At 38.5% G+C, this 25,713-nt stretch overlaps 1 protein-coding gene across 1 annotated transcript in view; it reads left to right on the top strand.

Annotated features, from left to right (window-relative positions):
* FBXL17 (F-box and leucine rich repeat protein 17) overlaps positions 1-25,713 on the top strand; it is a 448,329-nt gene that overhangs the window by 14,379 nt on the left and 408,237 nt on the right. The window contains exons 2-4 of the mRNA XM_058656413.1: positions 6,950-7,072; positions 11,221-11,478; positions 17,653-17,784. Of these exons, the coding sequence (XP_058512396.1) occupies positions 6,950-7,072; positions 11,221-11,478; positions 17,653-17,784 (513 nt within the window). The remainder of the gene's footprint in view (positions 1-6,949; positions 7,073-11,220; positions 11,479-17,652; positions 17,785-25,713) is intronic.

The following is a 25,713-nucleotide window of genomic DNA, read 5'->3' as shown; positions in this document are numbered from 1 at the left end:
TTACCTCCGGAGTTCCAAGGGTCCCTCAGATCCCTCGTGCACCAGGACAGGTCTGGGGATGAAGTCACTTATGCCCCTGCAAAATTTGTAATTCTAAGCTTACCTTGGAAGTACCAGGGGTCCTTTAGATTGTCCCTTGTGCTGTGCCCCACGTTGGGTGCCGTTTGCTCTGGCCAGCGGAGCCAGTAACGTGGACAGGGAGAGGGTCTGGGGATGAAGCACCAACAGGAGACCAGGGATGGTAGAAGTCTCTCCGAAGTCTCCCTTTATACTCCTTCACCTGTGCTTATATACTCTTCTCCCCAAATCCTTTAGTCAAGCAATTGGATACAGCTGAGTCCAATTAGTCTAGATGGTTTTCAGCCTGTGCTTCTGCTGGAACAGCAAGCCCAGTTTCTGTTACTGCTCAGCTTAATGAGTGCTATTTTAAAGATTATTACTACTATCATCATCATCACCTTATGATACAGTTCCATAGGCCCCTGGAATTTCCCTTATCTTCTCCCCAATTCACCCCCCACCGAGTTCCCCTATATGATTACTTTAGTATAGTTCTTTATACACAGTCCTATGTCCATTATTGTGGGCATGGACAGTGACAGAGAGTCCATCGTCCTATTGTCTTATAGTAAACAGTTTCATTGGGAGTCCATCTTTGTCTAAAAGTAGAGATGCATACTGCATTGTATCCTCACATCTGGATATGATAGTCTCCATTACACAGTTACTCTACATCCCCTTAAATGAAAAACCACAATACAAAATCAACAACAGGAAGAAAAATAGAAATTTACAATGCCATGAAGTTAAATTACATGCTGCTAGATATGATAGTCTCCAGTACACAGTTACTGTACATCCCCTTAAATGAAAAGCCACAAAACAAGATCAACAACAGGAAGAAAATAAAGAAATTAACAACACCATGAAATTAAAGAACATGCTACTGAATGACTAATGCATTGCTGAAGAAATGAAAAAAAAAAATAAGAACCTTTTTGAAGAAAATGATGCTACTGTATGATCTGAGTCATTGAAGAATTTAATCACAAGAAAGTGTTTTAAAGAGAACTAACAAAAAAATCAAAATGCATGAGATACAGTTTCTGCTGATCTTTGTCGGTGAAATGTGTCTCCTGTAGGCAACAAATCGATGGGCTTTGTTTTTAATCCTGTTAATCTATGTTTGATTGATGAGTTTAAGCTGTTTACATTCAGGGTTAATACAAATAGGTGGCAATTTGGTCCTGTCATTTAGCAATGGTCTTCTGTTGTTATTTTACTGGGGTGTCGCATTTGCCTTTGGTTTTGGTGGGCACTAAGTGGGAGAAAGGTTGCAGAGACAATGGTGCCGCCTCAACGCGGGATCACAGGAGGTGGAGACTGTTGAGCCAGGAGACTGGGGCTATGGAGACCATGGTGGAAATCTAACATAGGAACCTAGACCTGGAACTTGCTGGAGGGAGTGGCACAATTGATTGCAAACAAAGAGCCATGTACCAACTGCAATAAGTAAAATCAAAGTGTAGACCTGGGGTGACACAGCTTAGAAACGTGCCCCAAGGAAAAGATTCTGCTAACCAGAAGTACAGTGGCCAAGAGCAAAAGAGGAGACAAAGGCAAAATGAATATTACTGAAGACTCCCCTGCAAAGGAGCAAAACCCTCTGCCAACCTCAGAGTTAATTGATGAAGACATTGAGAAAATGGGAGATACAGAATTCAAAACACTTGTTATAAAACTTCTTATCAACAATGAGAAGCACGTAAAGCAGGCATTCAAGGAATTTAAGGAATATGTCACACTGGAAGTGAATCAAATGAAAGCTGATACATTAGAAATGAAGAATACAGTGGAGCAAACTAAAAGTACAATGGAGAGTCTCCAAAATAGAATGAAGCAGGCAGAAGAAAGGATCTCAGAATTGGATGATATTTCCTGTCACCAGAAGGAAGCAAACAAAAAGCTGGAAGCAGAGCTGGGTCAAGCTAAAAAAAGTATTCAAGAATTGAAAAACACTATTTAAAGACCAAATCTAAGAGTTATGGGAGTCCCAGAAGGTACAGAAAGAGAAACTAGGGTTAGAGGTGTATTTAATGAAATAATAAAGGGAAATTTCCCTGTCTGGAGAAAGAATTGGGAAATAACACCCAGGAGGGGCACAGAACTCCCAACAGGCTTGACCAAAAGCAATCTTCACCAAGATATGTGATAATCAGGTTCTCTTCAATTGAACATGAGGAAAAGATTCTTAAATGTGCACATGAAAAAAAATCAATTGACATGTAAAAGAATGCCAATAAAACTCACAGGAGACCTCTCACAGGAAACTCCACAGGCCACAAGGGAATGGGGAGACATAGTCCAGATTCTAACAGCAAAAATCTGTTGGCCCAGGATACTGTACCCAGCAAAGCTTTCCTTTGTCTTTGAAAATGAAATAAAACTCTTCCACAGTAAAGAAAAGTTAAAAGAATATGCCTCTTCCAAACTTGCCCTACAAATGACACTTAAAGATGTTCTCTTGACAGAGAAATGAGCGCTCTTAACTCCTTACCCACAACACTGGGTTAGAGTTGTGGTTCTTGCTTTGGTTAGGCTAAGTTCTAGTCTTACACATTTGAGGGGAATAAACCAGCAGGAGCTTACTCTCGTTAAAAAAAAAAAGTCTACAAAGATTAAAAATGTTTGAAAAAGATTTAGTCATTATTTCTTTAAATTTTCTTCCTTTTTCATTCTTTCCTCTCCTTATGTGACCTTAATTATATTAGTTACTTTTTCTCATGGTGCCCTAAAGGCACTTAGACTGTTTTCTTCAATCTTACTGAATTATTTTCATCAGATTCAGTAATGTCCATTTTCCCATAGTCAAATTTTTGATTCTTGTTTCCTGTAAGGTTCCAGAGATTTTGATGCTGACCAGAGGAATTTTGACGTCACCATAAGAGTCAGTAACTTACAAGGGAGTGAATGGCACCTGGACAGAGATGGATGAGAAAAAATTTTCTTTTCAATGTGGGACTTCATATAGGCTTATGGCAAGGGGGCTGGAAAGGGGAAAAGGGGAAGGAAACTAAAACCAAAACCAAGGACTCATCTTAAGAAGCCCAGTTTCTTGGATTAATGTCTGAAAAGATGAGATTTTTATCTGATTTTTGGTTGGATGTGCTGTTCTTCACAGGGGCACCCACAGTTCCAAGCAGTGGTCCAGAAGGGGCCGGGGAGCCCCAGCAGATTCTTCATAATTTGGTTGCACTCCACAATCTGTCTGTTATCAAGGAGCTTGCTTTGTACCGTGCTGTCTGGGGGGGTTAGTTTTAAGGAGTAGAAATGAAAGGCTTCTTTCCATTAGGTGATTTTTAATGCAAATTCTGTATTCCTCACTGACAAGGACCATGGTTGTGAAGGAAAGGTAGTTGTTTCCTGAAGGCTTGAGGTTGGAAATGTGCTGGAGATTATAGCTAAGTGCCTGCTACTTTTAACCATTATAAATTATTTTAGCTCATAGTATAATTTATCTGCTACTTTATTGCACAGTTACAGTTTTATCCATAATCATTTGTTGTTTTTTCAAGGTTTATTTGACTAAGAAAGAGGGAGAGAGGTGAACGTACAGAAAGAGTTTCAATACAGTCATTTACTCCCCAAATAGTTGTCATGGTTGGTTTTGGCCAGGAGCCAGGAACGCCATCTCTGTGTGTCATGTAGGAAGTAGGAACAGAAGTGCTTGAGCTGTCATCTGTTGCTTTCACAATCTCATTAGCAGGAAGCATAATGGGCAGTGGGGTGAGTAGAATCTGACTGCCATTTAGATGTGTAATGCAGGAACTGTAAGTGGTTTAACCCACTGTGCCACAGTACTTAACCCTATCTATACACATAATTGTAAGAATAACCCTATCAGATAAATGCTGTGTTTTCTTATTGTACTGATAAATATATCTAGGTACTTGGAGGTTAGGTAATTTGCTTGCGATTTCGTAGATAATACATGATAAAACTGGTTAAACCTTACAGCATTTGGTCGGGTGTTGGGATTTCCAAAAGCTGATCTGCGCCACAGGCAGTGGTGAAGTAGCTGACCTTGTGTTACTTCTACAAAACAGACCCAGAGTCGAAATCACAAGTTACATCCAAATCTGTTATGCTTGAGTATCAGGCTCTAGGGAGGCAGAACAGAGACAGGCAGAAGTTACTTGAATTTTGGATGCTTACAAGATAAAGTACGAATTAGCACGTGTTTCTGTCAGCTTCAGTGTGCTAAAAGAAATGAGGATGGTGGTCTCTACTGCTACAGCTCTGCCACCTCAGATGGCCAAATGAAATGTTCCACAAGGCGGGGGAGAATAAGGGGATTCTCAGATTCCTCTGGCTGGAAGAAATGAATCCTTATGAGACAAGAGACATCTACTGGAGAGCTTTCTATTTATCCATTTGCATTGGATATTTAATTGTACAAGCATAATTATCCATTAAAGTGATAACTTAGCCAAAAAAAAACTTAAGCATGTTAGAACATGTACATTGTAAGTAAGACTCTCATTGTTTTGGAAAATTTCATACATGAACGAAAGTTGAAAATAAGTATAATGAACTGTCTAAATATGTCCTTTATGTAGTTTCTTGCTTTATCTTCCACTGTTTTGTTTCCAGTAAGGTACCTGGAAGCATATTTTTGACATCATTTTAGCCATAAAAACTAAAAGTGGTTATCTAAAAACGAATGGTAGCTTTTAAAAACTAATGTGATCACAAAATCAGTATAACTACAGTGTAATCACAGCCTAAAAATTGAGGAATAATTTCTTTCAAATGATCTACCATCTGTTTTGTCTTTAGTTTTATCAGATCGTTTCAGATGTGTCTGTTAAAAACTCTATATTGGTTCTAACCCTGATTCTGGTTTTTTAAATGCTTATAACTTTATTTCTTCAAAATAGTTTGTCTGTTATTAAATTCTTCACTGACTGGTAGATAACACAGTAGCATCATTTTCTCCAAGAAGATTTTGTGTTTTCTTTTTCATTTCTTCATTGACACATTGGTTACTTAGTGTCATGTTACTTAGCTCCATGGTGCTGTAAATCTTTTGTTTTATCTTTGTTCCTGTGTTGATTTTGTTCCATGGCTTCTTATTTAAGGGACTGTATAGAACTGCATAACAGAGATTAACATATACAGTTGTGAAGATACAATGCACTATACATCTCTACTTCACTGTCAAAGGTAGACTGCAATTGAAATTGTTGAATGTATCTTGGCAATAGGATGCTGGACTTTCTGCTGTTGTCTGTACCAGCGGTGTCAGGACAGACTTAAATAACAGAATGATGGACTTATGACTGCTTATGAAGTACTATTCCACTGTAATAATAGGATTGAAATAAGTTGAGGGGAGGGAATGTGGGGAGAGGGTGGAGGAAATCCAAGAGCCTATGAAACTGCACTATAAAAGTAAAAATAGAAGGGAAAAATTTTTAAGAATAGCTTATTATTATATAATAATTCCATTATTTATTACATATATGTATGTGCTTGTTTTGTATGTGTGATGTACATCATAATATTTAGATACTAGTTTTAGATTTGTATAAAATTAGAAATATAGAGAGTTTTCATAACTCTTCATCCAGTTTTTCCTAATTGTTTTGATTTATTCATTAATTATTTATACTAATTTTATTTTGTTACATTACTGTGTTTGGCAAAACTAGCATCAATATATACTGTTTGGGTTTTTTTTGAGATTTCTTTTTATTTTTTTCTTTAAGATTTACTTATCTTTATTGGAAAGTCAAATTTTTACAGAGAGGAGAGACAGAGAGAAAGATCTTCCATCTGCTGGTTCACTCCCTAAATGGCTGCAACAGCCAGAGCTGAGCTAAGATGATCTGAAGCCAGGAATCAGGAGCTTCTTCCGTGGCTTCCGTGACTGTGCAGGGTCCCATGGCCTTGGGCTGTCCTTTACCGCTTTCCCAGGCCACAAGCAGGGAGCTGGATGGGAAGTGGGACTGCTGGGTCATGAAATGGCACCCATATGGAATCCCAGCATGTGCAAGATGAAGCCTTTAGCCACTAGGCTATTGCACCAGGCTCAAGAGATTTTTTTTTTTTATTGCAAAGGCAGATTTACAGAGATAAAGAGAGACAAAGAGAAAGATGTTCCATCCAGTGGTTTACTCTCCAAGTGTCCATGTGACTGGAGCTAAGCTGATACAAAGCTAGGAGCTAGGAGCTTCTTAGAGGTCTACCATGTGAGTGCAGAGGTGCAAGGTCATCTGCTGCTTCCCCAAGTCAGAAGCAGGAAGTGGAGCAGTCGGGACGTGAACCAGTACGCGTGTGGAATGCCAGTGCTTGCAGGCAGGGGATTAGCCAGTTGAGCCACTGTGCCAGCCCATTTGCCTTTCATTAGTTTTGCCATTAATGCCCTCTTTTGCTCTGGTATTCAATTTCTGATTGAGATATTTTCTCATTTATTTCTTGTTTTTCATAGCCTTGATTTTTTTTTTGAGGAGTCCTAAGAAATTCTTGTAGAATATTTTACAGCTGATATATGTGTTTTTTGTTTTTCCCCCCTCTCAGGATTAGATTAGGCTTTGAGTTTCTCTGAAAAAGATATCAGAGAGAGAGAGTATTTTTTATGGTTCCAAGGCTATACTATCATGCCTTTCTGATCTCTGTTTCTTTGCTATTCTTCTTTGCCCCAAAGGTAAGTATTTTTTAGAATCAGTTTTTGACTTCAAGTCTTTGTGTTTGTATGCAAAAGGTGACGTCAGTTCACGTTCTTCGTTCTAGTACCACACTTCCTCTTCAGCACAGTCTCCAGGAGTGACTTCCAGGAATGGCTGCTCATATTCACGATGCTTTTCTGTCTGGAAGAAGTTTTTTTTTTCTAAATATTATGCTTTGAAAATGTTTAGTACTTACATGGTTCTTTTTTCATTCACAGATATTTTCCAATTTGTCCCTGGATGAGCGTTGCCTTTCCGCATCGTTGGTTTGCAAGTACTGGCGTGACCTTTGCTTAGATTTCCAGTTCTGGAAGCAGCTGGATCTCAGTAGTCGGCAGCAGGTGGGGACTTCAGTCGTAATTAACACTCAATTTGACCGAATGAAAATGTCACAAAACAAAACAAAATCCTGTGTTTGTGTCTTAAGATGGTTCAAAGGACTATAAGGTGCAGTTTTGTGCTTAAGTAATTTTTCGTGAGTGTGTGCAGATCATGTTTAAAGACAGGTTCTCAAGGTGACCAGATAGTTTTTAGCGTAGGTTAGTAGTTGGATTGTTCTCTCATGTGTTTGTTTTAGGCCTTTTGTTTGTTTGTTTAAGATTTATTTATTTTTATTGGAAAGTCAAATTTTTACAGAGAGGAGAGACAGAGAGGGAGATTTTCCATCCGCTGGTTCCATCCCCAAGTGTCCACAATGGCCAGAGCTGAGCTGATCCGGAGCCAGGAGTCAGGAGCTTCTTCCATGTCTCCCACGCAGGTGCAGGGTCCCAAGACTTTGGGCCGTCCTCGACTGCTTTCCCAGGCCACAGGCAGGGAGCTGGATGGGAAGCAGAACAACTGAGTATGAACTAGTGCCCATATGGGATCTCAGCCATGGAAGGCAAGGACTTTAGCCACCAGGCTACTGTGCTGGGCCCTTTCCCTCTTTTCAAAATTATTTTTATAAAGTAATTACTTTCCTTTTTTTGTGTGTGGGATCATATCATGGATAGTGGAGTAACAGTTTGATAGTAGAAAGTCAAGCAGACATATAGTGCTGATTTCATGCTGTAGACTGCTGTGGTCCACCCAGCAGCCCTCTGTATATACTCTGTTACTCTGATTTGTTGATTAAGAAATAGGAATAATATGGACTGATTACTTTTTTGTTAGATTTCTTTTTGTTAGTCTTTTTCATGCTTTCCATTTTTCAGCTGTCCAAGTCTATTTGTGTTGTGGTGTGAATTCAAATAGAAAGAACTTGTAATTTTTAGCTGAAGCTTTTAAAGTGTTTTGTAGTCATCCTTTAAAACGTGATGGCCAGTATTTGCCATTAGAAGAATCTTAAAATATCTAGTCAGAATAGGATTTTATTTATATACTAAACCTAAATCCTCCTGTGACATATCAGCAGTGGTAAATGTCTAGCAATTGATTAAGAAAAACCCCTGATTTTAATATCTGTGAATTTCTATGATGCAAGTGATGTGCCTTATCCAGTTTCAAGCTCTGCCTGTGATGCACTGAATGCAGATTTGGAAAGAAGTGCACACCCCACCCCGTGTGAGTTGGGCAAAGCCCACTCTGAACCGCCACTGAGTGTGTGTATTTTTGTATAGAAAAAGTGTGTTTTTAAGCAAACTAAGCACACTCCAGAGCATTTGTGTGTGCAGTGCTCTGCTTGCCTCTCTGCCTTAATGGTCAGAAGTTGAAATGATTACAGGATTAGTTATTTGCATGTTTAAGGTAATGAGATGTGTCTGGAGAATAGTAAGAGGCTGGTTGTGACCAGCAGAGTGGAGAGAAGATCTGTGTAAAGTAATCCATTGTGTCTTCGCTGCTCGTGGATGTTGGAACGTTTCTTGTAACTGCAGATAAGCTTTCCCATTCTACTTCTTATAACGTGGATATGGAGAAAAAAATAAAATTATAGATAAGTCAGAATGTTACGTTTTCAGGGAATGTCTGTGTTTGTGCTGTTTCTAACAAGCATGAGCAAAGATGTCTTCATCTTTGGCTCTTCCTGGTGCTGCATGACATTCTAAGTCTTTCCCTTTTCTGTTCTAAAGTTCATATACATTTCCCCTTTCCGTTATTTTTTTAAAATATCTTTATCATTTTTACTGAAGATTCAGATATATACAGAGAGGAAGAGAGACCGAGACAAAGATCCTCCATCTTCTGATTCAGTCCCCAAGTGAGCACAACGGCAAGTGATGAGCCGATCCAAACCCAGAAGCCGGGGCCTCTTCCTGGTCTCCCACATGCGTACAGGGTCCCAAGGCCTTGGGCTGTCCTCTGCTCTTTCCCAGGCTACAAGCAGGGAGCTAGAGTGAGAGTGGGGCTGCTGGGATACAATCTGGTGCCAATATGGGATTGCAGTGGATGCAAGGCGAGGACTTTAGCCGCTAGACTTCCGTGCTGGGCTATCTCCATTATTTTTTTTTTTTAAAGATTTATTCATTTTATTACAGCCAGATATACACAGAGGAGGAGAGACAGGGAGGAAGATCTTCCATCCGATGATTCACTCCCCAAGTGAGCTGCAACGGGCCGATGTGCGCCGATCCGAAGCCGGGAACCTGGAACCTCTTCCAGGTCTCCCACGCGGGTGCAGTGTCCCAATGCATTGGGCCGTCCTCAACCGCTTTCCCAGGCCACAAGCAGGGAGCCCGATGGGAAGTGGAGCTTCTGGGACTAGAACTGGCGCGCATATGGGATCCCGGGGCTTTGAAGGCGAGGACTTTAGCCGGTAGGCCATGCCGCCGGGCCCTATCTCCATTATTTTTTAACCAAAGGATTTGAGTATCATTAACCATGCTTTCCTTGATTTAAAGGTGGTAATTGGCCAGGGAAAATATATACGGGCTCATTTTTTGTTGTTGTTATCATTAACTCAAATGGCCATGTGAGATATTTGCCACAGGAATTTTATGGTTACTTAAATTTTTGAGTTTTCTGAGTGTTGTTTCTTGACATGGACATTTCTGTATGGTATTTGGTGTTTTTTGGCATGCAGAATTATGCATTTAAACTGTTAATTATATGCAAGATAATGTTCTGATAGACTTAGAGACATAATTTATATGTGTGGCCTCATATAATACAAAGTATAATACATACACCAGCATTACTGATATACATGATTTGCTAGGTTAAAAAGAGAGAACAAAATACTTAAAATGTGGATCCAGTTCTGTTAGTAGTGACTTTTTTGTGAGTTTGAGCATTTATCTAAGTTAGTTTTCCTAGTTTTTTTAAGATTTTAAAATTTTTATTGGAAAGGAAGATATACAAAGAGGAGGGGGGACAGAGAGGAATATCTTCTGTCCAATGGTTTACTCCCCAAGAGGCCTCAGTGGCTAAAGATGAGCCAGTCCAAAGCCAGGAGCCAGGAGCTTCTTCTGGGTCTCCCACATGGGTGCAGAGGGTCTCCCACATTGGTGCAGAGTTCCAAGGCTTTGGGCTGTCCTCCACTGCTTTCCCAGATTACAGGCAGGGAGCTGGATGGGAAACTAGGCTACCTGGATTAGAACTGGCACCCATATGCGATCTTGGTGCATGCAAGGCAAGGACTTTAGCCACTAGGCTATCGTGCCGGGGCCAAGGATAGATTTTTGTGCTTTTAATGGAAACTAGGGCATGTATTCTTCCTGAGTATTTCTGTGTCTCCACTAACAGCAAATACTCTTAACTCAAGTTGAGTGTCCAACATTTGAATTGAATTCTGATACTAACTTCCAGAATTAGTACAGACTCTGCAAGGGCTCAATCCAAGATTGGCTCCACTTCAAATTCCAGTGGCAAGCCCCAAGAGCCCCCTATACTGCTGACTAAGCAGCTGTAAATTCAGGATTTACTCAAGTACCTGCCTCACTTTTGATAATTAACTACCACTACTCATAAAACTCAGGAAGTAGTTATATTTACTGGCTTATTTATAAAGAAAACCTTAGGCTCAGACACATGGTAAAGAAATATAGGATAAGCTTTCGGAGTACTTGCTGTGCCAGCACTTCCATGAGTTCACCAGCCAGGAGGCTCTTCAAGAATCTGGTTTAAGAACTTTTATAAACAGTCTTCAGCTTTCCACTCCTTTCCCTGGAGTTTGGAGGTGGTCTCAAAGTCACTACCCTAGAGTCTTTCTGGTCACCAGCCCACATTTAGAGGCTTTCGCGGGTGCCTCTCTCTCTGCCTTGCCTCATTAGTATAAACCCATTGTGCTCAAAGGGGCTTGTTACGAACAATGGAAAACATACTGTCACTCAGGAAATTCTAAGAATTTTAGGAGCGCTGTGCTAGGGAACTTGGGACAAATACATACATACATTCATATATATATATATAAATACACACATATATATGATTCTTGCTATGCTTTAATAATAAAGGTCTTTTGATTGTGTTTTTCACAGTATAATCTGTTGTGTTAGAACAAATTTAATGGAAGAATAGGTAAATGTCTACTTTTAGCAAAAGTTTAAATTTATTGCTTGTTTTTCTTTCATAGGTCACTGATGAATTATTGGAAAAAATTGCGTCAAGAAGTCAGAATATAATTGAAATCAACATTTCTGATTGTCGCAGTATGTCTGACACTGGAGTATGTGTTTTAGCATTCAAGTGTCCTGGACTTCTTAGGTATACAGCCTACAGGTGTAAACAGCTTTCTGACACCTCCATTATTGCGGTGGCCTCGCACTGTCCTTTGCTGCAGAAAGTACATGTAGGTAATCAGGACAAACTTACTGACGAAGGACTCAAACAGGTAAATTTTCACATCTGTATACAGATTTTACTCAAATTAACTTAAAATGTTTTCTTGCAGCAACACTTTGAAAGCTTCTTATGTGTGAAATAATGCTCAGAGACTGAGTCTTTTTTTACGTATAAGTGAATATTTATGTAAGTGAACTGGTGCGTCATGTTTGTTCACTAAATGAACTTTGTGCTCTGAGTTTAAACTTCTGAAACTAGTGATTTTATTAATTTATATTGTTGTTACTAAATTTTACAGCTTGTTTTTTTTTTTATTTGACAGTATGCATTTTGGGCCACCATGAGGTTTAAAAAGTAACTTTCAGTTTCACTTTTATGTTACTAGATGACACATTCACATTCTTTAAAAAGTCTATTTGGGTCTTAAGATATTCATACATCCTGTGATGGTTAAAATGCTCGCATTTCCTGTCCAAAGCACCTGCATGGCAAGTGCTGTCTCCTGACCACAGCTTCCTGTAAATGCAGCCCCTGGAGGGGACAGGTGGTGGCTGAAGTAGTTGGTTTCTTGTCCCCTGAACTGGGTTGAGTTCTAGGCCTTTTGGAACGTTTGGGCAGGGAGTCCACAGCTAGTTCTGAGCTCTCTTTTGCCTTCATCACGTGCTCTCTCCTCCTCTTAAAGCAAAAGCAAGTCCAAATGCATCAGTGCAGGCTCAAATTTAAGGGTATGAAATTAAGAAAAAGTGAAAGTTACCTTGATTTGGCATGATACTTGGCTTAAAAATGTTTCCTTTAGAAGTTACATTTAAGGTTTCCTGGTGTAGAGTAGCTTATTCATTCAAGGAAGGAAGATCCTTTAATTTAAATATTAGATATAAATTAATTGAAAGTTCCATATTAAAATTTTCAGAGGAGTGTGTCCTGAATAGTGAGTACTGACTTGTACCAATTTAGTATATATTTTACACATGTTACCAGTTCATGAAGGAGAGCAAATTTCATCTGTAAATCTGCCAAATTAAGAGGAAATTAATGTTTTATAGGTATAGCATAATTTAAATTAGATAGAAATTTACCAGAAATTTATACTTAATGACACTGTAAAAGAATGTTTCATATAGACTTTGTATTTTTTCTGAGCAGGTTTATTTTTCATTTTTTTAAAAATGAGTTTGAGAAGCTGAGAGACAGAGTAAGAGAACGTGCAGAAAGCTCCCATCTGCTGGCTCACCCCTCAGATGCCCACCCCTGCTGCCAAGCTAAAAGGCTGGAATTCAGAGTCTCTCATGTGTGGCAGGGACCCCACCTGTACCTCCCACAGTGTGCTTTACATGGAAGCTGGCATTGGAAGTGAGGCCAGGACTTCAACCTAGGCCTAATGACATGAGATGCCAGCATTGCTAACTCGTTTACAACCTGCCAGGGCATGTCTCTCACAAGGATACATTTTTACAGTTTTATTTTTGATGATGTTTACATGGTTGATTAGGGTGGGAAGGGCCAAGGGTTAGGGGAAAGTGGGTAAGACCATTGTTTCCACATTTTCTTTTTCTTTTCCTATAAATGGGGAAGACCAGGGGAGAAGCCACACCCGGCCTCCCAACCATCTCCATACCTGAGGATGGGGAATGGTTACTCGATGTTATCCCAGGGTCACCTATGTGGAGCATGCTTCAAGGGTTCTGCTTAAGTGGTTTTGATATTCTATAGTTGTGAAATGCTCTCAGTCTAGCCAATCCAAGCATGAGGAAATCCTTCAAAGGTCCGTTGGCTGACATAGTCCACAACTTGGAGTCTCCTTTCGCTCAGATATTTGCTGCCAGTACTTGGCTGGGGTAGTTGATCAATTTGTTCCTCCCTCCTTCCTCTGCTATGGTACCAGATGTCCCCTGCAGGCTCCATTGGACTGCCATATCGTCCATGTGCATCTGGGTTTGCCATCCACTGCTCTGTCCTAGCCACTGTGGACCCATGAAACAGACTGGAGATCTAAGAAATTAATCAGTGCACCTATAAATTACTACTCTTTGGCAAATGAGCTAACTCACACTCCTTCTAGAAATATAGCTTCTTCAACAATGTATTGGGAAAATTGGAGTTGTGCATGCAGAAAAATGAAACAAGACCCCTACCTTACAAGCTATAGAAAAACCAGCTCACAGTGGATCTGGGATCTAAACCTATATCTGATAATATCGATTTCCCAGAGGAAAATATCAGGGAAATACTACACAGACTTCTTGGAAAAGAACCCAGAAGTACAGACTTTAATAAAGACAAAAATTGACAAATAGAATTATATCAAGTTAGGAAGCTCTGTACAACAAAGGAAACACTAAAGTGAAGAGGCGACCAATAGAAGAGGAGAAAATATTTCCGAATTATGTAACTAATACAAGATTAATATCCACACTCTGTAAAGAGTTTAAGAAACTCAGCAGCAACACAACCAAAATTCAAGTTAAGAAACGGGCGAAGACCATGAACTTGTAATTTTCAAAGGATGAAATACAAATGGCCAGTCGATACTTGAAAGGACAGTCAGGGCCACTATTCATCAGAGAAACACAAGTAAAGCCACAGTGAGGTTTCACCCCCAGTTGAAGTGGTTATTGTTACAAAATTTATAAAAAATGAGTGCTGCATGTATGTGAGGAAAGATATCCTTAAACACTGTTTAAACAAGCATGGCCATTATAGAAGAAAAGGTGGAGATCCCTCAGTAAGCTGAAAATAGTTCTGCAATATAATCCAGGCATTCCACTGCTGGGAACTTGCCCAAAGCAAAGGAAACCAGCATATGAAAGTTATCTTTACCCACATGAGGTATCAGTTGATGATTGGATAAAGTTTGTGGTATAAATAACAGTAATAGAATACACTCAGCAATATAAAAGAGTGAAATCCTGTCTTTTTCAACATAATGGATGTAAATGGAGAACATTATGCAAAAAAATAGACCAGCCTCCAAGTGACAAAAAATGTTTTCCCTGATTTTTTAGTAACTAATATACAGAATCCATTAATATTTCTGTGTGTTGATCAAATTTGCCATCTTCAAGTAGATTTGCCTGCAATGGGCTGATGTGTGTAGCCTGGATATTTTGGATCTCAGCACTGCTGTGTTGCTCTTTGTCCAAGTATGTTATCTTCACTGTATCCCTACAATTTTCTTCATCCTGCTGTAGGGTTGGATGCTTTAATCACTTTTTCTTTTTTGGATGTGTTCTCATATTTTGTAAAGTACAGATTACAGCCATGTTCTGTTAAAAATATATAGGAGGTAAAATTTTGGTAATTTTCATGTGAGAATATCCTTAATTCTACTCTCAAGATTTAGGATCTCAATCCTGAGTACAGAATTCTAGTTCAGAAACACTTTCCCTTCAAAATTTGGTGGTATCACATTTTTGTTTTCTTTTAGCATTTATAAGATGTTTGATGCATTTTTATCTTAGTTCTTTGTGTGGATTTTTTCTTCTGGAAGTCTGTAAAAATTTTCTTCATCATGCTTCTGCAATCTATCATTGCCCTGGTTCTGTTTTTGTCACTGTTGGTAGGCATATGGATAACCCTTTCAGTCTGAATTTGTGCGCACTTTCATTCTAGAGAATTTAATCTAGTTATATACCATGTTTTGCTTCCTCAGAGAACTCCAGGCTGTTGACATGTGGCACAGGGACAAGGTCATGGCATGCCGTGTTTGGGGTGGGAAGAGTGGTGTTCTCAGGGCTCAGTGACTTGAACAGACATCCAGGGCTGTTGTTACTCACACCCTCAGTCTCACCCTCATCGTCAGAGTCCTGACCTGTACTTCTTTGCGTTGTTCCCCCAGTATTAGCTTTCAGCTTCTGCTTTCTCAGATCTGAGTCAAATGCCATTGTATGTTTATTCTAGAAATATATGTTTCTTGTAATGAATTAAGTAAGGGCTTGTTCTCATGAGTGTGATGAATACTGATGCTGAAAAGATGCTAGTTTATGTATTTGTAACAATAGAGCTGTTGTATGAAATTATCTTCTATTCATCTCATTTCTAAAGTCACAGAGCTCAACCATTAGTGGTGTTTTGTTCATATGAATTGGAGGAAATGTTTGACTTTGAAGATAGCATGAAAATGAATATGTGGTATTTTTTCGTATTCACTTTTCTGGAGTCTGTGAATTCTATCCGTGGACCCTGTTTAGAACTCTTGAGTTGATTGACACATGGTGCTATCTGAGGCTTAATTATGGTTTCTTGTATTTGTTCATTTTAAAAGAGTGCTTTATAAAACAGAATCCTGAATAGCCTTTTCATTTGAATGTTTAGTAAATACTTATTAAGTATCAAGTGTGTGATGTGTCAGTCACAGGACACCAGAAATACATTATTTAACCATACAGGTGAAGCTCTGCTTTTCTGTTATTTACATTTGTGGTGAAATTGGTTATAGTGTAGACTAAATTAAAATAACACAATTTATATGTTTATTACTACCCTGGAAGAAGAAATGAGCTCATACTTTTTTTTGGTTCTAGCATTACTTGAAGCAAAAATTGAAAGTATTTCATTATGAAGGTAATTTTTTTTAGAAATAATAAAGTTTAATAGGAAAAATTGGGGAAAAAAAACTCACCCATTGGCTAATCAGAAATAACTATTATTACCACTGTGATATGGTTTGAGCTTGTTGTCTTCTGTGTACATGTGGATTTAAATATGCATTATTTATTTATAAGATTGAATTCTATTGTAAATGGTTACAGATATTTTTTATTTTTACTTGTCAGTTTTTTTTACTACTTTTAATGGCTTCTTATATTCAGTTTTATGGATATACCAAATGTATGTCTTTAGAGTATTGTTATTTTTATAAATAGCTCATACAAACTAAAAAATTAGGAGTGTTTTTCTCTGCCACAGCTGTGCATATTATTATTATTATTATTATTATTATTATTATTATTATGTTTTAGATTTTTTTTTATTGGGAAGGCAGATATACAGAGGGAAAAGACAGAGAGAAAGATCTTATACCCATGGTTCACTCCCCAAGTAACCACGATGGCCAGAGCTGAGCTGATCTGCCACCATGAGTCAGGGGCTTCTTCCGGGTCTCCCACATGGGTGCATGGTCCCAAGGCTTTGGGTCATCCTCGACTGCTTTCCCAGGCCACAAACAGGGAGCTGGATGGGAAGTGAAGCAGCTGGGACACAAACCAGTGCCCACAGGGAATCCTAGCAGTTGCAGGGTGATGACTTTAGCAGCTAGGCTACCTCGCCAGGTCCCATGCATATGATTTTTGTGTTTTCTTTTCATCTTTTCATGCCCTGTTTGCTTCACAGGGCTCTCACTAGTCAATCTTTTGATGAATTCTACCTAGGCTTACGTAAGCCTGCTAAAATTCTTACCTAATCCCTTATGACACACCTTTTCAGCTTGAAGCAGCCAGAGGCAAATGGCACCCGCCAACAACATAAAGCAGAAGGCTACAATGTTAGGTTGTGCAGAGCACAAGTGCCTCCAGAATGACCACCCTGCTAAAGACAAGGCAGCCGACGCTCCCATCTTTGGAATGTGCTGCTGGGGTCTGACTTTGTCTCAGTGCTCCAAGGTCGAACACTCCCATGATGAGTGTTACACAACACACACGCACACACTGAGGTGGTGCTGCCTTCTCCTATCTCCTGTGCCTTAGATGTATGAAACCCAGTACTGTCTACTCTAGCTGACAGTTTTCCTCACGTGGTCACCTCTCATTTAGAAGTGGTCCCGGCCTGTCTCCTGTGAGAGAATGGCCTGTCAGAACTGTCTCCTCTATGGGGAGGGGTTGGGGGAATCCCAGAGCCTATGAGACAGTGTCACATAATGCAATGTCATCAATAAAAAATCATACAACAAACAAAAAGAACTGTCTCCTCTTGAGTAGTGAAACCCTTTGCTTGGATTAAAAGCCTCTCTCAAGTGAATCTGAACACCTCAATGTCTTAACAGCTTTGAACAATTTTAAGCATAGGTGTGATTTGAAGAGTTGGGTGGCTTGATGAGCATGTCCTGTGAGGTAGGTATAGCATGAAGGGAAAGTAGCAGGTGAAAAGGCTTAATAGTAATTGTGTTAATTTATGGATGATTTAACACTGGTATGATTATTTTCAACAAGTTATGCAAAAATAATCCCCCTAAAATATGTAGCCTTTGTTACTTTTTGAGCATTCAGACAAATTTTTTTTTTTTGAACAGCTGGGCTCAAAATGCAGAGAACTTAAAGATATTCACTTCGGACAGTGTTACAAGATCTCAGATGAAGGCATGATTGTCATAGCGAAGGGCTGTCTGAAATTGCAAAGAATATACATGCAGGAGAACAAATTAGTAAGTACTTGTTATCGTTCTTGTATTGCTTGTTTTGTCCTTAACTTTGTTGAGAAATTGTCTTCTGCTTAGTTTCTCTTGTTGGTTGAGAGGCAAATACTAACAAATCAAAATCAAAACTCCTCTCAAAACAATGATTTTATGATTTGATAATATAACCGAATAGGTAAATGTGTGTATGTGTGAATTCCTCAGTAGGATGTGCTAGAGTTTAGTCTTTAAAATTCTCAGAATGAAATAACTCAGGGAAATCGGGATTAAAGTATTTGTTTACCAAACCCAGGTCTGTGGCTGTTGTTCTTTCTGATTCCGCTGGGGAATAATACTGCAAGATGGTGAAGGGTTTTTGATGCCCAAAACACTTGTGCCATGGAACATTTTTCTTAATATTGTGAAAAATGGAATTCAATAAATTAGGGCAGATAATCTTGGTAATTAAATAGATTTATATTTTAAGCACATACAAGCTCATGTGTCACAGACATATTTAGTAAATTTAAAGCCATTTATTTTATTGAGATATAGTTCACAAATCATAAAAATAACACTTTATTATAGCAGTTCATGGCTTATAGCATGTTCAGAGTGTTGTGTGGTCATCCCCAATATCTAGTTCTAGTGCATTTTGGTTATCCCAAATTAAATTCTGTGCCCGGTAGTTCCTTTATTCTAGCTCCTGCCAGCTGCTAATCCATTTTCTGTCTCTGTTGGTTTGCCCATTCTAGATATTTCATTTCAGTGGAGTTACATAATGTGTAGTGTTTTATGTCTGGCTTCTTTCATCTATGACATTTTAAGGGTTCAGCAATGTAGCATGTGTAAGGGTTTCATTCCATATTATGGCTGAATAATATTCCAAAGTCATGTTATAGACGAGGTTGTCACTAGGGGGGCACAAGTCAGCGTTCTCAGTGTTGAAAAATTGTGCACTTCAAAATATTGGTCCTACACGTATGCCATATTTGTGTAGAGGACTCACTTTTTAAATCACCTCTAAAAAATGTGCATCATCTTATTGCCTGTAAAGTTTATGAAATCTGATAAATATATGAAAACTGTATCTCATATGAACCTAAGTTTGGAAAGTTTTTTTAAGCATCAGCATTTCTACTGATATAATATTGTTTTAAAAACCATTGTAAGAACTGATATTTAGCCACACAGTGAAGATGGCAGTTAGCATCCTACATAGGAGTACCTGGGTTTGACTCATAGCTCTGGCTCCTAACTCCCACTTCCTGCTAGCACAGACGCTGGGAAGCAGTGATCATGGCTCCAGTCCACCCACTAAGGAGAAGTCCTTTGAGCTCCTGACTCCCAGGTCCCGTTCTGGCCATGTAACCAATGGGGAGTAAACCTCTAATGAAGTCTGTTTTTCTGAATCCTCAGACTTTAAAAAACATTTTATTTAGAAAAAAAAATCAAAACAGTATGTATCCAAATAATTTTTATTATTACATATTTTCTCCTGAAATGGTGTAGTAAAAATGCTTCACATTCTTCTTAACATTTAAAATCAAAGTAATAATCACTTTTGAAGCTTTGTGATTTTGAGATCTTCTGGGTCATGAAAGCTAAATCCTTTAAAAAAATTATTTTTAAGGATTTATTTTGCTTTTATTTGAAAGGCAGAAAGAGAAGGAGAGACATAGAGAAAAATCCCCTATCTACTGGTTTCACTTCCCAAATGCCTGCAGCAGTGGCAGCTAAGCCAATGAGAAGTCAGGGGCAAAGGGTGTCCTCTGGGTCTCCTGCATGCTTTCAGGGGCTCAAGGACCTGGGCCATCCTCCGCTGCTTGCCCAGGCCATAAGCAGGGAGATGGATTGGAAGTGCAGCAGCTTCGCCTAGGCTCAGGAACTGTCCGAGGTGGAATTTTTGCATCCTTATCTCCACTTACTCTTCTTGTTACAATGGAAAAGTTACTTAAGCTGTTTAAATTTCACTTGTAATCAGACAGATGTTAGGTGTGATTTTTACAGGTTGTGGTTTTGAGGATTAAATGACATAATGTCCTCAAAATTTCCAATACAAACCGAGTCTCAGAAGCCCCTGAAAATCTAGTAATTTTTATGGTATTCAACTATGTTTATTATTTGACTATTGGATTTCACTTTCCAAACAAGATGAAAGATATGTATTGATTTTGACTAGTATTCAATTTGTGATTCAGTAGACAGAAGGTACATTTTTATTGTCACATGAAAAAAAAATTGATTACTTATGTTTTGAAGTTTCTTTTTATATTCAAATGAATTTTTCTTTAATAGCATAGTACATTGAAAGATACTCTGTGCTTAATTCCTAAGGGAATTCATTCTGTTTTTCGATGTATCTTAAGCAGTTTGATATTCTTGAAGTGATCTTTCTGAATCTTTAAGCAAGGTCATATCAATAAAATATTTCCGGTTTAAAGTTCTTAGGAATTTGGAATAATTTGTATTATTTATTGTACAATTGATAAACTAAGTTCCCAAAGGAACTTTGTTTTTTACTTTTAAAATTAATAAAGTGAGTAATATTTAGATGAATTGTAAGACTACAATTTTAAGTAGCTTGATTTTTTTTTAATTTTGAAAAATTGTTATTAATTTAGCAGAAAATATTTTAAATTTGTAACATAATTATAGAGAGTGCTCTGGAAAAATACTTGGCAGAATTTGACTTCTGCTTTTACAAATAATGATTGTAAACCAAATTATTTAATTCTTTCTTTTAATGTAAAGGTTTTTTTTTAATTGAAAGGCCTATTTTTTAGAGAGACAGAGGGAGGTCTACCACCTGCTCGTTTATTCCCCCAATGGCTGCAATGGCCGGAGCTGAGCTGATCTGAAACTGGGAGACAGAAGCTTCCTCCCACTGTCCTGCATGAATGCAGGGTCCTACTTGGACCGTCCACTGTTTTCCCAGGCCATAAGCAGTGATGTGGATCAGAGATGGAGCAGCTGGGACATAAGCTGGCGTCTGTGTGGGATACTCGGGCTGACAGGCAGAGGGTTAGCCCGCCTGACTAGTGAGTTGGCCCATTATTTCTTCTAATGTCGTAAAAAATACTTCATTGGTTATTATAAAAATAATCACACTTAATTGAAATATATATAATATAAATTGAATAATGATTATAATCAATAACAATTACGCACATCATTGTAGGGGATAGGTTTATGTCATAATGAACAAAGATTAGCTTAGGACTGCTGTATCCCACGTTTGAGTGTGTGGGTTCAAAATCCAGTTATGCTTCCGAGTCTAGCTTCCTACTGGTGCTTCAGGTAGTTGATTGTTTCCAGCCACGGGGAGACCTGAAGGATGAGTCCCGAACTCTTCTCAGCACCCTCATGCGGCCGTAAGTTGTGTTGGCGTTTGGGCAGTGAGCCTCTACATAGGAGTTATTTCTCTTCCTGTGTGTTTTGGTTTTCAAATAATATCATACGAATAAATAATTTGTGTAATATTGTTTTTTTTTTTTTTTTTTTAGTATAAACCTTGCTAATTTGAGATATCAAACTGATTGTATTCCTTGCCATGTTTGGCCGAGTATACATCTTTTCATACTATACCTTGGCCTTTAGATGGCAGTATTGTCTTTGTATATTTCAATGATGCAGCTTGTGCCTGGATATAACTATAAGGATATAATGCTTGTACACGATTTTGGTAATGTTATGGTTCATTTGAAATATTTGTTCTTTGGGTCAATTTAATGAGAACATTTCTTTTTTAAAATGGCTTGGAATATGCTTGCATTTAGAATGCAACATGATGAATTACTCTTTTACGTGAAAAATAAAATATTTGAGCATTCATATTTGTGGTAGATGTAGGTGGCTTAAACTTTAGAAGAAGGATTCCTGTGTATCTCAAGAGGGGGAGATTTCATGTGGAAAGATCGTGAGGGCAATGATTTGACATTTTAAGGCCCAAATAACTTGTAGTGAAGGAAATGGTTGAGATTGACAGGTACAATCTTCCCAAAGAGAGTTCCTGTTAATTTTAAGTGAAACAAGTGCCATGAACATACATGGGTGTATTTTCATTTGCTATAAAACACCTGTGTAGGCACTAGAAATAGACTTGAGAAATACAACCATAGTGTAAGTAGAGTGTAGTGCACACATCTGTATTCTTATGATAGCTTTTAATCATTTTTGCATAGTATTTGCCACAAAGCTGTTTCTTATGTCATATTTAGTTTTGGAGTTATCCTCCATTTTTTTTATTGCTGTTAAGAGAATAGCTGAGACCAGATATTTGTTTGGCTTACAATTCTGGAGACTGGCAGGTCCAGGAGCATGGTGTCAGCACATCTGGCTGTGTGCTGCTGGAACCCACCATGGCAGAGGAAGGGGGAGATGGCTAGAGGCAGACAGACAGACTTTGAGAGCAAACCCACTCTCGGGATAACTGACTCAGTTCTGTGATAATGACAGTTTGTCCCTGAGTGCCCTGTGGTGCAAACCACTTTTTCTTACTTGGCTCCACTTCCCAACACTGTTCCAAGGAGGAGTCAGCTTTACCAGACTGGCTTCAGAGAGCACAGTCAGATCGTTGTGATCAGGTAGCTAGTGATGAGTCTTTAGTAAGTGAATTCTGTCTGCTGCTTCCCTTTCCCCATGGTGCTTTTTGGGCACAGGAGCTCTTTAGATGGCCTTTTACTCAGCTCTAACAAGATGGGATCAGGTAGCTTTTCTGTCATTTGTTATATGGTGTATAAAGTTTCAGGATTTCATGATTTATTTTAAAATTTCTGTACTAATAGTGTATTTGATGGTGAACTGTGTCATGTTTGCTTTCAGTCTTTTTTTCACACGTTCTTCTCTGACGGGTTGGACCAGAACTAGTATAGATTTTTGAGTTATCAGGAAAATAGCCCTATACAATGAATACATTTTAGAAAGTGCAAGGAAAATGATGAAGGTTTCTTTGTTAAAACTTGATTTCCTGAAAGTTAATTAGAATCTTTTGCTTTTAGTTTCCTGGTTAATTGATACCTTGCTTCTTTTATAATTCTGCATCTTTTAGAGATCCTTTGGCATCTATGAGAAACGTTGGTTATTATTGTAGCAATATTATCTTAACTTTTATAATTCATGGTGGGCAATTGGCCGAGTGCTTGGGACACCAGGTAAGACAACTGCTTAACATAATTCTACCCTAGTTTAAAACCCGTATTCACTCCCAGTTCTAGCTTCCTGCTAGTGCAGACCCTTGGAGCAGTGATGGCTCAAGTGGTTGGGTCCCTGTCGGCCATGTGGGAGACCCTGATTTGACTTCCTGGCTCTTAGATTTGTACTGGCCACCATCAACCATGATAGGAGTTTAGGGAGTGAACCAGTGGATGGGAACCCTGTCTATCTCCCTTGCTCCCTTTTGCTTCTTAAATAAATAAAATAAATTTAAAAGTTGAAAAGGATTATCCTTTGGAGTTTGCATGGATGAGGTAGGCTCTAAATCTATCTTTTTAGGTTTTCTTCCTCCTGACTGAAATCATTCTAAGAGATTGAGGCAAATGCTATTTTGAGTCACTTGGAAGTCAGGTCACACCTTGATCCTGCTGTTTGCTGCTCATGTGACTTGAGTTAATAGTATTTATTTTCACACTTTCATTTCGTGCTTTGCAGAAAGCATACGCTGCTGCTACAGACACACTCTTAGGAGAGTGAAACTAAATGAGATTAAGAGGTAAATCCCCAAATGTGCTTCATGGTTCCTAACCTTGGAAGGCTTAGTAAGGTTTTCTTCTTCCCCCAGTCCGTGTCCTTGCTTTCCTCCACCAGCTTGAGCTGCACTGTGGGTGTGCATTACAGCACTGATCTTACCCATTAGCTGACAGTGATTTGAGGCTGTTGCAGAACCAGGTAGGTTGTCAGCTGGGTTAGTAAGATAAACGTTTGTGCAAAATAGCAGTCAGTAATTCAGCATTATGTGAAAGCGTGTATCCCATGACCTTTTTACTTTTCAGGGTTGAGTTAATATATTGAGGGTCTTTTTTCTAAGAATTAATATATTAAAGGGATTGGTTGTCTGTTCAACCCAAATATCTGCATTACACTTCTGTTACCTTGTTTCTCAAGCACCCATTATAAAGTGAGTTTACTTATAATCTCATTCATAAATGATTTTTATTTGTAAGGGATGTGTTTTCTAAGCACTCATTGTGGTCTTTCAAATCCCTTAGGATAGAAACTCATCTTCAGTGCTTTTCCCCTGTTAACAGATGGGGCATTTACTTATATCCAGAGTGGTGGTTTCCAGGGAACTGGTGACACAGCATATGGCATTCTAAAGAAGGTGACCTAATGATATTTAACTTCATCTTACTCTTGTATACTTTTGCCTTATTCTGGGCTGCTTTACAAAAATACCATACTGGGATATATCCTATATACACATAGAGATTCATTTCTCGCTGTTCCAGAGAAATATCTGGGAAATATCAGAGCAAGATATTGGCAAATGTGCTATCTAGTGAAGGCTTGCTTTTTGTTTCATAAACACCCTTTTGTTGTATTATTCACATTGTGAAAGGAGAAACCAGCTTTCTTGAACTTCGTGCATGCTTTATGCAGGTAGCCCTCACAATCTCTAAGTGAGATAGCAGTCTTTATTCCATTTGGAGGAAATTGAGATCTGCAGAAGTAACAACAAATAAATGCCTAAGTCAAAATTCTAACCCACATCTGCTAAGATTGCTAACCTTTGTGCTTCAGCCCTTTTGGCTGCATGGATATATCACAGATGATGCTTATCTACACACTTTGAGCCAAGCAGTCAGCTGTAAAACGCATGATCTCCCACTGAAAAACACTAAATGATGGGTACTCTAATACTTAAGAGAGGGGTTTAATTAAAGGATTTCAGCTGTTTTCAAAGGAAGCTGCAAGTACCAAACTTTTCTAGAGAAATTGTAGCATGATCAAAGAGGAAATATTTCTTCAATGTAGTATTTAGTGTTGATTTTAATCTTATACAAATATGTGCGTAGGTTTAATGATAGAGGTACTGTATATACCTAGTTTTTTTCTGTTTTGAGAATAGCATTTTTAATACTGTAACACTTGAGTTTAGAAACCAGTACTATTTCATTTTTGTACAGAAGATTCAATAGAATTTCATTTCAAATACTTACTTGTTTTCATTTGAAAGACAGATATAGAAAGAAAGGGAAGACAAAAAGACACAGAGCAAGAGAGAGATTGATCTTCATCTGCTGGTTCACTCCCCAAATGGTCAAAATGGTTGTTGCTGAGTGGATCCAAAGCCAGGAGTTTCTTCTGAGTCTCCCATTGGGGCCGCAGGATCCCATAGACTTGAGCCATCCTCTGTTGTTTTCCCGGGCCATGAGCAGGGAGCTGATTAGAAATTGAGCAGCCAGGACCTAAACCAGTGCCCATATGGGATGGTGGTGCTAGCAAGTGAAGGATTGGCCTATTGGACCATAGCGTTGGCCCCAGATGTAATAGAAATTTAAATGGTTTCATTAACTGATAAATCTTAATTCTCTTATCTCAAATGTTATTTCGGTCAGTTAATGTTTGAATACCTAGTATGGGTCAGACATTTTGAGAGATGTTAAGGAATTAATGAAGATTTAGACAAAGGAGAGGCATTTCGTCAAGTGTTAAGGGTTATTGAAACATTAATTTATAAATAGTTATTTTTAAGAGAGAAATATTAGAGGAACCAGGAATTCCTGCATGTACTAGATGATATTTGATCTGGGTCTTGAATGGTGTTATGGTAACGCAGTCAAATGTTTTTGGAGGGAGGCATGATAGGAACTGTTAGAGATCAAGCAGGAAATCACATAGGATGTTGTAATAAGGGTAGGTGTTACAGTAAAATTAGGTTTATTGGTTTTGTGATGGGAGAATTGTTTTTATTTGGGTTCTAAATTTCTTGAGTGTCATAAAAAATGGGAAATTTGCTAG

This window comes from Ochotona princeps, chromosome 28 (assembly GCF_030435755.1).
Source record: "Ochotona princeps isolate mOchPri1 chromosome 28, mOchPri1.hap1, whole genome shotgun sequence".
NCBI lineage: Eukaryota > Metazoa > Chordata > Mammalia > Lagomorpha > Ochotonidae > Ochotona > Ochotona princeps.
The sequence above is the reverse complement of the archived record's forward strand: the minus strand, read 5'-3'. Positions and strand labels throughout refer to the sequence as shown.